This window comes from Trachypithecus francoisi, unplaced genomic scaffold (genome assembly GCF_009764315.1).
Source record: "Trachypithecus francoisi isolate TF-2019V2 unplaced genomic scaffold, Tfra_2.0 Lachesis_group2, whole genome shotgun sequence".
NCBI lineage: Eukaryota > Metazoa > Chordata > Mammalia > Primates > Cercopithecidae > Trachypithecus > Trachypithecus francoisi.
In genome coordinates, this window is record NW_022681465.1 from 150,966,392 (window position 1) to 150,984,161 (window position 17,770).

Sequence of the window (17,770 nt, forward strand, 5' to 3'; positions counted from 1 at the left end):
CTCCTGTTTCCTTGGAAGTCCATTTTCTTTCCTTTGTGTGTGTGTTGCTATAAAAAAGACTTTCAATATAAAGCTTTTCTTTTCTCAAAAATGCAGTGTCGTATTATTGGCTTCTAGCATATCAGGTAGTGAGTCCCTTTTGCTGGATAACATTATCCTAAGGCATTATTAGCATCTTAATTTCCTTTGTTAAATTATGGCTGTCATTGAATTAAGTTAGCTGACCAAAAGAACTATTAGAGATAATCATGCAAAAGCTTAAACACTGAATTCAGAATCTCTGGCAAATGCACCCACCTATATTCAACTAAATCTAAAGGTTTTTTCTTTGTTTTCTGTTATAGCATACTCGGTTCTCAAACATATTCCTAAGGTTTCTGTGATGTAGTTAGCAAAATTATGCAATTCTTTCAGTATATATGCCTTCTAATATTGGGACTGGCTTTGTGCTTGTCCCCATTGAACATGCATGTGCATGTCCCCATATGAATCTAAGTAGAGGTCTAGAGGCAATGAGAGTTGACAAGTAAAGGGCATGGGGAAAATTAGCAACCCCTTGCAACGTAACTTTCTCAGCTGAGGTCATTACAGACTATGCTTGCAAAGAGGACAGTCTTATTAAAAAGGAAAATGAGTTTGCTTCTGCTGGGATAAAAAAGGGCTCAATTGGTTTGGGGATTCAAGATGCAATTATATCTGAATTCACCCAGCTGTCCCCATTCCCATTCTAAGGATACTACTCTTTCTGGAGTAGAATTAAACTTTTTGTCTGATTTTTATCTATGTCAGTCCTGTAGCTGTAGGATAAAAGAGATGTTTTTAAGACAATCATAAAAATATTTGATTTTCATGTCTTTCCTGACCCAAGAATTTTAAAACCCTAATTTTGTTATTTTCTTTAATTAAATTCTCTAGTGCAGTCAAAAGTAATCACCACACCCCCTGAACCTTTCTCTTCCCCACCATAATGCTTTGGTATACAGCTGCTTTGCTTGCCAGAGAATTACCTTCAATAAGTAATTAATTCCAGATAAACACAAGTGATAACCTGAGTAAATGTTTTGCTGTTGCTTACCAGGTACTACCAATATCTTATTTTCTAGAGGATATGGGGCTATCATTGCCTTTAATCTACCCAGGTAATATAATCTATCTTAAATTTCATTCTTCAGTGTTTGTTGCCTGAAACTTCTGGTAAAAAATATATTTTTTGGGCTCAGAGCACATAACAAAAACAACTCTAATCAGTTTAAGCAGAAAGGTATTTAATAGAGATAATTAGATATTTATAGCATCATCGGAATGCGTGGATAAGTGGAACTCAGGAACTATTGAGTTCCAAGAACAACTTGCTACAGCTGTGACCCAGTAGGCCACTTCTACTGTTGCTACCACCTCTCAATACCCACACAGTTGCTCCTAGATGCAGGAACACTCTATCTGGCTGTTGCTCCTGGTGACACTGGAATGCTGAACCTTTCTTCCACAGCTACTTCTCAACGCTTTGCTTGTACAATCAAATGCAGCAGTATAGCAGATGCTGTTGATGCCTGTCCTGTATTCCCTTGGCCCACCTCAGAGTTTACCTGCAATTCAATGAAAACTTTTTAGCAGGCTTACAGCAGCTTCTCATGTGATATGGTTTGGCTGTGTCCCCACTCAGATCTCATCCTGAACTGTGCTCCCATAATTCCCATGTGTTGTGGGAGGGACCTGGTGAGAGATAACTGAATCATGGAGGCAGTTTCCCGGCTACTGTTCTGGTGGTAGTGAATAAGTCTCACGAGATCTGACGATTTTATCAGGGGTTTCCACTTTTGCATCTCTCTCATTTTCTCTTGCTGCCGCCATGTAAGAAGTGCCTTTCACCTACTGCCATGATTCTGAGGACTCCCTAGCCATGTGGAACTGTAAGTGCAATTAAACCTCTTTTGCTCCCCAGTCTCAGATATGTCTTTTTAATTTTTCTTTTATTTTTTGAGATGGAGTCTCACTCTGTCGCCCAGGCTGGAGTGCAGTGGCACAATCTCGGCTCACTGCAAGCTCCGCCTCCCAGGTTCACGCCATTCTCCTGCCTCAGCCTCCCAAGTAGGTGGGACTACAGGCGCCCGCCACCACGCCCGGCTAATTTTTTTGTATTTTTAGTAGAGACGGGGTTTCACCATGTTAGCCAGGATGGTCTCGATTTCCTGACCTCGTGATCCACCCACCTCGGCCTATCAAAGTGCTGGGATTACAGGCGTGAGCCACCACGCCCGGCCCATCAGGTATGTCTTTATCAACAGTGTGAAAATTGACGAATACATAATGTCAGGCACTTTTGTCTTTCTGCCTCTCTTCCTGGGAGGGTTTTTTCCTGATGCCATAGAAGCTTGCTCTGCCCATTCACACTGCAGTCTGGAATTTCCAGAAATTTAATGCCCTTAGGGTTAACACTCAATGAAAGATAAAAGGTGGATATCAGTCTGCCACTAACTTTCTGGTTCCTTGGTGGGACAATTCTGAAGCATGTTCTACACAATTCCTCATAGGGTTCCCTAGCAAGATTGAGGCCCATGTATTCACAATGGTAATCTGCTTATTTAAATAATAATTTTTAATTTATTGATGTTTCTCCCTTCTTTTTCTGTTTCCACACTTCCTCACTTGTGCTTCTCTAGAAAGCTTTTTAAATAAATTAATTGCACCTAAGTCCTTGTCGCTAGCTCTGCTTCTGGGAGAACTCAACAAAGATAGCAACTTAGAAAGCAAATTCTAACGATGGGATTCTGGACTTGAATTACTTGCTGGTCACATGGCAACAATCCAATGCTGGTAGAAAGTGGGGTTGTGATAATCCCGGTTATGCTGTAGCATCACACTTAGTAAGACTCTCACCTGTGGAGGACTGAAATGAGCAACAGGCATAAGATAACTACTGGCTTATGCAATAGCTTCTGCACATGACACAAATGGAAAAAAATGTAATTGAAAGGATTGTGAAGTTTGCTTCTTTTTCTACTGACCCTAAGCCCTGAATGTATAGCATGATTAGCTCAAATTATCCACCTATCAATTTAGAGAACACTGTGAAAGTCAAAGGCCTTCCATGGAAAATTTTTAAAAGATGTCTCTTTTCTACAGCTGGAGGGCTACATGTACTGAAAATCAGGCTCAGTATTTGAATATATTAGTGCCAGAGCTACAAAGCAGACTGAAAACACAACCATCTAAGTTTTCTTTGTTAAAGTTAGAATCCTGATAGGAAATAAATATTCCACATACTCTGAGTCCTGGGATGAGGACATTTGGTTTGATGTACTTGAGATACTTATATTCTCAGATTCCCTTGAACTCTTTCTAGCCATGGGTCCTCCTCCTTTCTAGGGAATGAAGCTTTTCATTGCTTGGAGATAATGTAAAGCCTTCATCTGATATTAATGCCTTGCAAGATGAAACTTATCCTATTTGAGACCTGTCCCCACTGCTTTTATATCTGTAACTAAGCTTAAATAATGACCTGTGCTGGAAAGTACAATTCCTGCTCATGAGAAAAATAAATCTTATTCATCAGAAAATAAAATTTAGGCCAGGCGCGGTGGCTTATGCCTGTAATCCCATCACTTTGGGAGGCCGAGGTGGGCAGAGCACGAGGTCTGGAGATTGAGACCATCCTGGCCAACATGATGAAACCCTTTCTATACTAAAAATACAAAAAAATTAGCTGAGCATGGTGGCATGTGCCTGTAGTCCTAGATACTCAGGAGGCTGAGGCAGGAGAACTGCTTGAACCCGGGAGGCGGAGGTTGCAGTGAGCTGAGATCACGCCACTGCACTCCAGCCTGGCAAGGCAGTGAGACTCCATCTAAAAAAAAGAAAAGAAAATTTTAAAAATTATATTCACTAAAGAAGCTACAAGGTATGGTTAATATGCACCAGCAGAAACAGGGGATTAGCTTGGAAATGGATATTCAACATAAATTTGTGTGTGTGTGTGTGTGTGTGTGTAATACACTGCTGGACAGAGGAATGTTTGGGGTACGAAGATACTCTCTCTTGATTTCAGATTTGTACTTCAGAATTGCCTCCTGGCAATGACACCTATCATAAGAACTAATACATTGCTGGGTTGACCTCTTGAAGCTTGGGCATAATGATGGACTACAATAAATGAGCTGGAGTTACCAGAACTCTCTTGGAGAGTACTGAAGGGGTCAAACATATTATGAAGCATCAAACATATGAGAGTGGATTTATTAGATGACAATAGAAAAATCATCTGCAGAGTCTTTTCTTTAGGAGAGTCCATAGATTTTCATATATTTGTATGTATGTATGTATGTATGTATTTATTTATTTATTTTGAGATGGAGTCTCGCACCGTTGCCCAGGTTGGAATGCAATGGTATGATCTCAGCTCACTGCAATCTCCATCTCCTGAATTCAACCAATTCTTCTGCCTCAGCCTCCTGAGTAACTGGGATTACAGGTGGCCGCCATCATGCCCAGCTAATTTTTGTATTTTTAGTAGAGACAGAGTTTCACCATGTTGGCCAAGCTGGTCTTGAACTCCTGACCTCAGGTGATCCACCTGCCTCAGCCTCCCAGAGTGATGGGATTACAGGCATGAGCCGCCACGCCTGGCCCATACATTTACTTCATTAATGCAAATAGGGATATCCTAATGAAGGGGCATTAGTATTTTTTTATTTTGATTTTGTTTTATTTTGCATTTCATATGTTATCCAGTTTCACATTCTCACAGGATCAGCAATGACAACAGCCATCTAGTCTCCCACATCTGAAATGGCAAGACAGTCACAGCTGTGGCTGACAGTAAAGCACTGATATGCTCACAAAACAAAAAATATTGAACAGTGTTTCCTTCATTTCATTTTTCTTAAACAGATGCCTGACAAAAAGGCTTACTGCTGAAGAATGGAAAACCTTTTCTTCTTCATGCCTCAAACTAAACATTAAACTTATCTGACAGGGTGAACAAGGTCACTTTAGTAATTAATGGTACACACATGAAACATCCTTTATGATGCGTAAATATTTTGTTGCCAAGTTGCCCAGGCTGGTCTTGAACTCCCAGGCTGAAGCAATCCTCCCACCTTGGAGTCTCAAAGTGCTGAGATTACAAGTGTGAGCCACTGTGCCTGGCCCATTTTGAATTTTTTAAAAGACTGTCTATGTATCTATTATGTATCTAAATTCAAATTTGCTCCTTTATTTTATTAATATGATAAATTACATTGATTGTTTTAATTTAACACATACTACATTTATTATTTAGGGATTTTATTTGGTCTTGAATAACAGAAAACTCCCAAGATATGCTCCACAAATCAACAAGGTGCTGATTTTTCTCCTAGGAGAGTCCAGAAATAGGTAGGGCAAGGATGGCGTAGCCACTGAAGAATACAATAAGGGAATAAAGTTACTTATTTGTTTATTTTTCCTGAAATATTGTATGACTTGGAGAAACAGGGCCTTGAGAAGTATTATGGGAACTACATGCTCACCATAAAAATTAGACCTTTGAAAAATGCGGAGAAAATGGAATCCGAATTTTTTTTTTTTTTTTATACTTTAAGTTCTAGGGTACATGTGCATAACGTGCAGGTTTGTTACGTATGTATACTTATGCCATGTTGGTGTGCTGCACCCATCAACTCATCAGCACCCATCAATTCATCATTTATATCATGTATACCTCCCCAATACAATCCCTCCCTCCTCCCCCCTCCCCATGATAGGCCCTAAAGAAAGCCTCTAATCCTGAAATTCTGCTACAGTGGTATGAATGAGCAGGTTTAAGCTTGCAAGGAAATTCAGGCAGCTATGCCTGCCTAGCCACCAAAGTAAGGTAATGAAAGATGATGAGCTCATAGAGATGTTTGTGGAAGCTACTACTTGTTTTTTTTTTTTTGAGACAGGGTCTCACTCTGTCACCTAGGCTGGAGTGCAGCAGCAGGATCTCAGCTTACTGCTTACTGTAACCTCCACCTCCCAGGTTCAAGCAATTCTCCTGCCTCAGCCTCCTGAGTAGCTGTGATTACAGGTGTGTGCGACCATGCCCAGCTGATTTTTGTATTTTTAGTAGAGATGGGGTTTCGCCATGTTGGCCAGGCTGCTCTCGAACTCCTGGTTTCGAGTGACCCACTTGCCTAAGCCTCTCAAAGTGCTGGGACTACAGATGTGAGTGACTGTGCCTGGCCTGGAAACTACCACTTCTGAGGGAATTGAAGTTAAGTGCTTAGGTGATTGACTCAGTGCTGATGTTGTTCAACACAGCCAGTAGTCTGAAAGACATGCTTAAAGTTTGGAACTGATGAGTACTTCTAGATCTGTTTGTCAATCTGCTACTGCCACATCCTTTTGAGATTTATGCCTTCCATTTTATTTCTGCATTCCAAATCTCATTCAGTTTCCTCTTTTGTTCAACTCTAACCTATAAACCATACAGCAAAGAGGATTCTGGAAAATGTATTTCTAAGCCATATAACACAGTCCAGCACAATCATCATTACCTGTAACTTTCATCCACATGTCTGCAAGGTCCCTCTTTTCAACTTGAAGGGCTGTGTTCAACTTGAAGCAGTGGCAAAATACAGAAGGTTCAATCATCAGGTCAGAGGTCAGATGAAACTGTCCTTTTTCAATAACTTTGCACATTTTTAAATTTCTATAAACTATATTGACCAAGACAATTAGTTGTAGAGTACACTCTCTGCAAAAATTTGCTGAAGATACCTCTTTCAACAGTGAAACTGAAAAATTCTAAGTTTTCTTAGTAAGGAAGAAGGGCAGGGTAGATATCAGGTAAGCAAATCCTAGGATCTGCTGTGGTAAGCCAGAAAAAAGAAACCCCCAAAGTACCAACTCAACAGCACAATGACCACTTGCATTAACTATAATGAAATTTAATTAGAAACAATAATAAAATAAATTTTAAATTATTTTATTTCAGCCACAGGTCCAAGGAGACTTCACAATGGAAATTAGACACTTAGTAAACTATAATAAAAATAATATGTATCAAAAGTTGTGTGAGATAGCTGAAAGGATACTGGGAGCAATAGTTGTCATCATAGAAGTTTTTATTAGAAAATTAAAAACTATAAATTATGAGCTGGGGTCCACTTCAAAGATGAGATACTAATAAAACATTTTCATATTTACAAGATTTTAAAGATTTGTCTTCTGGTGTCAACTTTATGTATAAGAAGAGATGTATCTGAAGACCTTCCCACATGAATCACATTCATTGGGTTTCTTTCCAATGTGAGTTTTCACATGTCTTTGAAAATATGAGAAAAAAAACTAAAGGATTTTCCACATTCTTTACAGTCGTATCTCCCAGTATGAGTTCTCACTTGCTGACTAAGGCATGAAAAAGACTTGAAAGTTTTCTCATATTCTATACATTTATTTCTTTTCGGTATGTGTTCTCACATGCGTACTAAAGTGTGAGGGATTACATTTTCCTACATTTCTTGCACTTATGTGGTTCCTCTTTAATATGAATTTTACCTCAATTTGAAAAAATTAGACCCAGGATAAGATTTTCCTACACTCCTTATACTAATAGAATTTCTCTCCAGTGTGAGTTCTCACACTGTTTTGTAAGGGATGAGGAATAGCTGAAGACATTTCTGCATTTCATACATTCAGTGTGTTTATTAGTCAGGGTTCTCCAGAGAAACAGAACTATTAGAAGATAGATAGATGGATAGATAGATAGAGAGAATTTATTATGAGAATCAGCTCACATGATTATGGAGGCTGAGAAGTCCCATAATATGCCATCTGCTAACTGGAGAACCAGGGAAGCTAGTGGCATAGCTCAGTCCAAGTCTGAAGGCCCAAGAACCTGGAGGGCCACTAGCATAAGTCCCAGAATACAAAGACCAGAGAACCTAGACTTCTTATATCCAAGGACAAGAAAAGAGGGTGTATCAGTACCAGAAAGGGGAGCAAATTCACCTTTCCTATGACTTTTTGTTCTGTCTAGGCCCTCGACTGACTAAATGGTGCCCAACCATACTGGATGAGGCCTGGTCTTCCTTACTCAACCCACTGATTCAAACGTCAATCTCTTCTGAACCACCCTCACAGATATATCCAAAAATAATGCTTTACCAGCTACCTGGGTATCCTTAACCCAGTCAAATTGACCCATAAAATTAATCATCACACAATGTTTCTCCAATGTGTTTTATCACATGAATGGGAAAATATGAAGAATAAACGAAGAATTTTTCATGTTTACAATTATAGAGGCTATCTTCAGTGTTTATTCTCACATTTCTATTAAAAGAGGAGGGCAAACTGTATACTTGCCCATCTTTCTTACATGTGTAAAGCTCCTTTTTGGTTTATTCTCATTTGAACATGAAGTTTTGAGGAATAAATGAAGGCTTTTCTTCATTCCCTATATTCATAAATCATCTCTCCAATGTTAGTTCTTACATGTACAGTAAGAGATGTGGAAGAAATCAAGCCTATTTCACATTCTTTTATATCCATAGGGTAAATTACAATATCAGTTATCACATATGCCCTAAAGCATTAGGGGCAACTTAAGGTTTTTCCACATTTTTATGTTAATAAAATTTCTCTTCAATGGTAGTTTTCACATGTTTTCTAAAAGATTAAAGAAAATTGAAAGCTTTTTCACATTTCTTATATTCATAAGGCTTATCTCCACTGTCCACTGTGAGTTCTTTTTCTTTTTTTTTTGAGATGGAGTCTCACTCTGTCACCCAGGCTGTAGTGCAGTGGCATGATCCTGGCTCACTGCAACCTCTACCTCCTGGGTTTAAGCAATTCTCCTGTCTCAGCCTCCAGAGTAGCTGGGATTACAGGTGCACATCACCACACCTGGCTAATTTTTGTATTTTTAGTAAAGATGGGGTTTCACCATATTGGTAAAGCTGGTCTTGAATTCCTAACCTCAGGTGATTTACCCACCTTGGCCTCCCAGAGTGCTGGAATTACAGGCATGAGCCACCGTGCCCAGCCCACTGTGAGTTCTTACATGTGCATCAATAAATGAAGAATGAACAAAGGCTTGCTTACATGTCTATTCATAGTATTCTTCTCCAGTGTGAAATTTTTCATGATTCCTAAAATACAAGGAACACATAAAGGGTTCCCTATATTCCTTACTTTGATAGGGTATGTGTCCAGTGTGTGATGCCATGTGTATTTTAACAAGTGAAAGGTCAGTGAAGACTTTCTTGCATTCACTGAATTCATGTAATTTCCCTGCAGCATGAGTTCTCTAGTGCACATTTAGATTTGAAATCTGGCTGAGATCTTTTCATGTTTATTACTCTCATTATATTTGTCTCCAATTTGGGGTATTTTTTACAAAGTAGATATCAAGATCTTTTTGAGAGATTTTCAAATTTGATTATTTTCATAGAGGTTTTCCACCATATGAATTCTCAAGTATATGTCCTGTGTCTTGTGCTGATCCATCTATGTCATGGCAACAGAATGAGGATTACATAATTGGAAGGTTTTTATATTGTAACTTAAGTACTATAATACTAATTGAAGATAGACCATGATAAGAAAAGGCCATATATTGTCATCCTTAGAAGAAATATTTCTGCAATTGTTGTAGCTAAAAATTCAAATAAGGATATAAAATGGAATATGAAAAATATCTAATCAAGTAAAAGAAAACAGAAAATGAGGAAGAAAGGATTTCAAAAGAAACCAGAAAATGAGGAACATAGGAATGAAAATGGAGAGTATGAATAAAATTGCAATAGAGACAATCATGTTATGAATAATTACATTACATACAAATGGAATACACTCTCCAATTAAAAAGCAAACATATTAACATTGGATAAAATGCAAGACTTAATGCTATGTTGTTTTAAAAAGATGCTTTTAAAATATAAATACAGGTTGAAAGTAAAAGAATGAAAAAATATATCACACAAAACTTAAGCATAAGACATGTAGACTGACTATATTAATATCAGACAGAGTAACTAGATACTAAAAGAGACATTGTATAATAATGAGTGTCAGTTCATCAAGAAGCTATCCATTGTGCATGTAATAACAGAGCTTTAAAGTACATGAGATTTAAAAATGATGGAACTGAAAGTAAATAAAAAATTCCCAATAAACAGATGCTAGAGAGGATGTGGAGAAATAGGAATGCTTTTCATTGTTAGTGGGAGTGTAAACTAGTTCAACCACTGTGGAAGACAGTGTGGCTATTCGTCAAGGATCTAGAACTAGAAATACCATTTGACCCAGTGATCTCATTACCGGGTATATACCCAAAGGATTATAAATCATGCTACTATAAAGACACATGCACACGTATGTTTATTGCGGCACTATTTACAACAGCAAAAACTTGGAACCAACCCAAATGTCCATCAATGATAGACTGGATTAAGAAAATGTGGCACATGTACACCAAGGAATGCTATGCAGCCATAAAAAGGATAAGTTCATGTCCTTTGCAGGGACATGGATGAAGCTGGAAACCATCATTCTGAGCAAACTACCACAAGGACAGAAACCCAAACACCACATGTTCTCACTCATAGGTGGGAATTGAACAGTGAGAACACTTGGACACAAGATAGGGAATATCACACACAGGGGCCTGTCGTGGGGTGGGGGGCAGGGGGAGGGATAGCATTAGGAGAAATACCTAATGTAAATAATGAGTTAATGGGTGCAGCAAACCAACATGGCACATGTATACCTATGTAACAAACCTGCGTGTTGTGCACATGTACCATATAACTTAAAGTATAGTTATAAAACAAAAACTCACAATCACAGTTGAAGAATTTAACACTCTTCTCCTAGTAATTGGCTGAACATGTAGAAAGAATGTTAAGAATAAAGAAGATCTAAAAACATTGTCAAGTGACTTGATCTAATTCATATTTACAGAATACTCAACCAACAACTGTAGGTTACACGTTTCTTTCAAGTACACATGGGGAACTCACCATGGTAACTTACATGCTGAATAATTTTTAATGACTTCATAAATCTCGAAGGGTTGAAATTATACAGAGTATACTCCCAGACCAAAGAATAATTATTTTGGACATCAAAAATGTTATTTTTGGATATTTGGAAATTAAGCAACACAATTATAGTGAAGCAATGGATCAAACAAGAATAGTTCAAACTGAATGGTAATAAAAACACAAACTAGTCAAGTTCATGAAATACGACTTAAGTAATATATAGGAAGAAATTTATACCTTTAATTTATATTTTTATGTATTTTCAAGTATGTTAGAAAAGAAAGGCTTAGAATCAATGATCTAAGCTTTCAGAGAAGCTACAAAAAGAGAAAACTAAACTCAAAATACATAGAATAAAGTAAATAAAAACAGAAGAGCAGAAATCAATAAAATAGGAGAAAAAAAAGGAGGCTAGAAAAGGTAGCTCACATGTGTAATCCCAGCATTTTTGAAGGTTGACGTGGGAGGATTGCTTAAGCCCAGAAGTTTGAGGCCAACTTAGGCAACATAGTGAGGCACTGTCTCCACAAAATAAAAATAAAAACAATTAGCTGAATTTCGTGGTAAGCACTTGTAGTCCTAGCTATTCAGGAGGTTGAGGCAGGAGGATCTCTCTCTCTCTCTCTTTCTCTCTCTCTCTCTTTTGTGAGATGGAGATTTGCTTTTTCGCCCAGGCTGGAGTGAAGTGGCGCAATCTTGGCTCACTGCAACCTCTGACCCCCAGGGTTCAAGCAATTCTCCTGCCTTAGGCTCCCGAGTAGCTGGGATTACAGGCACCCGCCACCACACCTGGCTAATTTTTGTATTGTCAGTAGAGATGGGGTTTCACCATGTTTGCCAGGCTGGTCTCAAACTCCTGACCTCAGGTGATCCACCCTCCTCGGTGTCCCAAAGTGCTAGGATTACAGGTGTGAGCCACCGTGCCTGGCCTTAGGAGGATCTCTTGAGGCTAGAGGTTTGATGTCACAGTGAGCTATGACTGCATCACTGCACTCCAGCCTTTTTATCCTCTGAGAAAAGGAAGAAAACAGAAAGTAATAGGAAAAGCAGTAAAACCAATGACTGGTTTGTTTTTTAAAATTAATAGAATTGGTACATTGACAGAAATACCAATAAAGACAAAAGGAGGAAAAACATTTATCAATATCCATAATGAAGGGGGGGCTTCATTGCAGATTCTAAATATATTGAAAGATGAAAAAGAAATATTACCAATAACTTCATGACAATAACTTCAACATCTTTGATAAAATAGACAAATTTGCTTAAAAAACACAAGCTGCCAGCTGCTGACAGAAGAGGAAACAGAAAATTAGAATTGCAGCATATTTATTTAAGAAATTGAGTGTGCAATTCAAAATCTTCCCACAAATAAAATGTCATTCATGGTTGGGTTCTGCAGTAAATTCTATCAAATACATGAAGTAGAAATAATAACTATCTTACATAAACTCTTTCTTAGAAGAAGAGGAGGAGGAAACAATTGCCAGGTCATTTGATGAGACCAGAAACTAAACCCTGACAAGGGTATTACAAGAAAAAAAATTGTAGATCAACATCTCTCATGAACATAGATGCACAAATTCTCAACAAAATTAGCACAACTGGCTTGGCTGCATGTCACCTGGAGGAAAAACTTATAAACAATTTTCCTGGACAATCATGATCACACAGGTGCTGTTCCATTCCCAGTCTGCAGGACTCCAGCTCATGAGATGTCTTTGTATTCTTCCACTGTTGCTCCTGCCACTCCGTATTTGGAATAGGACTTGCTTCTGATTCCTTTGCTCGAATTCCACAACTGTAGCCATCACTGTTACCATAGTGATGGTCATTTGAACTTGCAAGTTGGAAACAACCAACAACTGGGACAAAGGTGAAGCAAGTAACTGAGATGCAAATTTTAAGTCATTATCCCAAAACTTGGAGATAAATACTATTTGTTGCAATATTGTAAAAATTAAAATTTAATGTAAACACCCATGAGAAACAATATGAAATTTTAAGTAAAGACAGGAACCACCCTGCCCTTGCACACATTTGCCACACTAACCTCACCCTCATCCTGTCAGATCCTCTTGTTAACTTTGTTTCTTGATCTCACTGGGAGAAAAGTTACCATGTCTACTTCACAGCTCCTTCTCCTGGGCTGCTCCTTCAGGGCCAGAATGTCACGAAAATTCTAAATCCAATAATGTTGGGATTGTTCCATATGCAAGAAATAATTTCCTTTCCTTTGAAAATATAAACTATTCTACAATATGTTGCTAATGCTAACTTTATTAAACACATTCACAGATTAAAGAAAAAAACCTTAACATGGAAAAGTTTTGGAAAAGCAATGTTACTCTGGTATTTATCTCTGCAGTTTATTGCCACTGTCTACTAAAGCCACCCACCAGAGACACACACATATACAGGCACAAATGCATACACACAAATACAACCGACTCTGGGATTTTGTGTATTTGTAGCTGTAGATTTCTAAAATTGTTTGAGGCATCATTATTTATGTATCATGATAGATTTTTCTTGACTTTTTGGTGACTATGCTGATAACTGGAGGTAATGCTCTTCTCAAGGTATTCCAGATCAGTCTAAGAAAGACAAAAGTATTAATCCTTTAAAGATGTCTTTAAATTCTAGACTTTATCCATAAAACATTTGTACAGTAAGATACAAAGGGAGTAGTACTCATTGGGATCTCTGGGCCCATTTCAAAACTTGCATTTCTATATGTGAGAAGGTTGTCAGGAATTAATCAAATATGTTTTTTGGAAAAGGTAAGAGAAAGACCAAATCTGAAAGTAGTAGTAATGAGCTTTCTTCTCTCATTTGGTATACAAATTAATACCATCTTGAAAATGACCATCATTGCCACAAGTGACAGGGACTACTGATGATTGGGTACTAATGGTAATACCCTAGAGGAAATGGCATTTGCTGTTCTCCAGCCATTAATATTCATAATGGGGGCTGTAAGTATGGTGCCAACTTCTGAAAGTCCCAGAATTTATGAGAATTTTAATTTTTTTGTGACTATGCTGATAACCAGAAGTAATGCAGTTATCAAAAGCCCCAGTCAGTTAAATAATGATTACTGCAGTCAGAAACATAGAAAGATCAAGAACGAATTCATGTATTTAAGTCATTTTGCTATTACATCTCTTCCTTTAACATATTATTAAGGGGGCATCTAGGTGTATAAGTAAAAACTCCACTTAAAAATATGCTAATGGCTACTGTGCTAGCTAAAATGAATGTTCAATGGAAGATTTTGATGAAAAAATAGATGTCTCAGGCCTCACTGATTTTAATTCCCATTTTAAGAAGAACCACCCTCAATTGCCACCACCACTCCAGATAGTCTACTTTGCCCTTACTATTGGGCATCAGTTTTCGTTAACGTGCTGAGCACTATACAGAAATTCTGCATCAATGTTGAGTTGCCATTGTCACCTATAACCATTACACAGACAAATGCCTGAATTTTCAAAGTAATTGAGCTACCACCTATCTGTTGCCCTGATTGTGAAGTAAAATTTATTTAATATTTACAGACACATAAAATACAAGAATTATGAAAAAACGGTTAACTGTGATTTCCTTAATTTCAAATCATTGGTGTTGGTGAATACTGACACATGCAGATATGCGTTTGCCTCCGCTTTTCCAGGGAGTGCATATATCTCCGCCCCATTGGACTCACGTAAAACAAATGGGAGCAGTCATATTATTAAACCAACAAGCACAAATCTCCTGCTTCCTAGCCCTAGTTTGGAATTGATATAAGCCCACCAATACTTCCAAACTTGGTACCAGAAAAGGCATGAGTCAATTTGTAATAGTTTTAAAATAACTTTTAGGCTCTTGAAATATAAGTGCATTTTTCTCCATGTGAAGGAAGCTGGTCTCAGTAAAAGGGAATAAAACCAGCAGGATAGAAAAAATGGTCAAGTCCTTGTTTCTAATTGTTATGGCCTTACCCTTCAATCAGTTTTATTTCCAAACATATCCTAAATTACATTATATACCCTAATATCTTCTGAATAAATTCTGTATATTATCTTGAGAGCTAATTTGAATTGGGTTTCTGTTGATTAAAACCAAAAGAATTTAGACTAACAGAAGTATTAATTTGGCAAAAGATCTTTCTGGTTAGTACATTTTCTGTTACTATAAAGTATGAATTTCTGAAAGTCATTTTCAATGCAGAATATACGAGATATACAGAAGAGCATGCACTTTTCAAACATGATTCTGAATGTTGATGGCAGTAGTGACAATTTGAGGAGTAACATTTAGGGACAGGCTAGTTGAATGACATAAGGTTCCCTCAAGGAGCATGCTCAGGAATATCTTTAACCTCCATTCTTTCAGTCTGCCAAAATTTGGAATGCCTGACTTCCCTGGCATGGATCAGACTTCTAACAATGGTCAGATGAAAATTTCTGGTCAGAAAGAGAGCTTGGAACAGAACTTGGGCAAAGTATTTCATATGCCTTTTTATTTCATGTCAAATATAATATTCAAACAATGCTGGGGTATTTCCAGAACTGCCTACTTGGACATTTTAAATCTTTTGAATATCCTTAGTTCTTGACCTGCTCATTCACATTTGAGAGCACATGACACAAGAGGGTTCCCATAGCCTCCCATAGGTAAAACTTCTGCAGTGATTTCCAGGCTACTGATTCAGCAATAGAGACAATATTCTGATTATTTTTTATTACATTTCCCAGGATAAAGGCTGCGGGGTTTTGCCCAGATTACATTTCTGTTCATGGAGTATTCCAGTGAGGCCTCTACCTGAGTTAAATTTTCATTAAACATCACCAAAGTGAACTCTCATTGAACGTTATTTGGCTTTGCTTGGGAAAAAAGACACAAGCTTCTCCCTTAACAGCTTGGAAATACATATGAAGGGAGCTTGCTATATTCGAGCCTATATTCTATTGATTTTACAGGAAAGGAATCCATTTTTATAGAAATAGGCCTTGGATTAACAAAAAATATTCATCATGTTTATATTTCCTTTGTTCTTTTGTGAAGAAAATACATCATCACAGTGTTTATCTAAGATTAAAAAACCCTTAGGGGACTGTGCCGAAGATAACTCATAACACTCCATTATTACTTCAAAATATCCAGAGAGACCTCTGCTGGCACAGCCAAGCTTTCAACTTTTAAGGAAATCATTTCTAAAAATTCAGCCATCAGCCAAAAGGGATAATTTTATATGCATTTAAATAGTCATATTACCTAAATTGTCTAAAATCATACATAATTTCCATGTTTACAGTAATCAAACTAGAAATAGAAGTTCCATGCTGCTGTTTTCAGTAGTGGTTTGGAGGATAGTGACGAGACACTGCAGCTTATTTTTATTATACCAAAAATATAGCTAATGGGTTTCTCAGAAAACTATTGCCCTCATTTAAATTCATTTGTGGGAGAAATTAAAATTCTCCTCCACTTTCCAGTTGTTAGAATAAGGTACCTCCCACCTTGTGAATGCTGTCATATGACCACAACTACCTATGTATTCCAATTGCCATTTAGGAAGAAAATAAAAGCAAGGAAGGAAAATAAAGCAAGCAGGCCAATGGCCTTAGATTAACATCATAAAAGGCAAGATGAGACTTATAGAAATCTCAAAGGAGGTCTACAAAATCTGAAAGAGAAAATAGGTAAAATAAATGGCTCTGTTTATGTTGATGAGAGTCTCTATTCTGCTAGTTTCCAAAAAACTTATTTCACTGTCTTTAATTTTTTTATTCACTAAGAAACAATGACATGTCACTCATGTTCAAAATTGTTCTAGGTACTATGTGTGACATAGAGGAGAATTGGTACTTAACCTTCAAATAGCCATAATCCACAAAAACACATGGATTGCTGTTCTGCTTATGAATATTTTCAGGATCCATATTTAGTCAATTTTACTAAGTAAAATTTTTAGCCTTGCTACTTATTGCCTGTGATGGGGCAGGGTATTCTGGATTGCTGCATAAACATCTTAGTCATCTTGCTCAGGATACCATTAAGTCCAGATTTAAAAACATGCCTCACATTTATCAGTTCACTTTCTGATTCTGTTCTCCAAAGTCAGCTTTTGGAGATGCTACTAGCCAGGAATATTTCTTTGAAAATTCAGTTATTTGCATATGTTTTCCAATTGTGAGATGACTGAATGATGATATAAATTTAATTGCGGTAGTTCAGAGTACTGTCCCTTGATAACACCCCAGGGAAAACAATATGACTGATTCAAGACAGGCAAGGCCCCAAATTAGGGCTTACCCCAGGAGGGCTTTTGGCTTCACACATAAAAGAATTCAAGGGCAAGAAGGTACTGTTAGACAGCAATCTTTTATTGAAACGGACTGCTCCTTGTTGAGCAGGTCTAACTCTTTTGCAGTGCACCCGGAGTTGGCAGTAGCAGCTCATGGGTTGTTGGCAACTCTATTTATACCCGCTTATACCTACTTTCACTTACATGCAAATTAAGAGGTGAGTTAATGCAAATTGAGGAGCTGGTTATTCATAACTTTCTAGAAAAAGGGACAGTAACTTCTAGGTCATTGCCATGGAAAAGGGCAGTAACTTCTGGGTTGCCATGATATTTGTGAATTGTCATGGGGCTGGTGGGAGTCTCTTATGCTAATGAGCAGCGAGGGCAATTAAAGGTTGCCTTCAGCACCACCTGATACTTCCTGCAGGGTTTTTGACTTCAGTTGTGCACCACCTGCTGGTTCCTG

The 17,770-nt window shown here is 37.7% G+C and overlaps 1 protein-coding gene across 1 annotated transcript in view; it reads right to left on the bottom strand.

Annotated features, from left to right (window-relative positions):
• Window positions 1-1,252: 1,252 nt before the first annotated feature.
• LOC117065712 (protocadherin beta-14-like) overlaps window positions 1,253-17,770 on the bottom strand; it is a 52,921-nt gene continuing 36,403 nt past the window's right edge. The window contains exon 2 of the mRNA XM_033180896.1: window positions 1,253-1,586. Within this exon, the coding sequence (XP_033036787.1) occupies window positions 1,576-1,586 (11 nt within the window). The 3' untranslated portion in view covers window positions 1,253-1,575. The remainder of the gene's footprint in view (window positions 1,587-17,770) is intronic.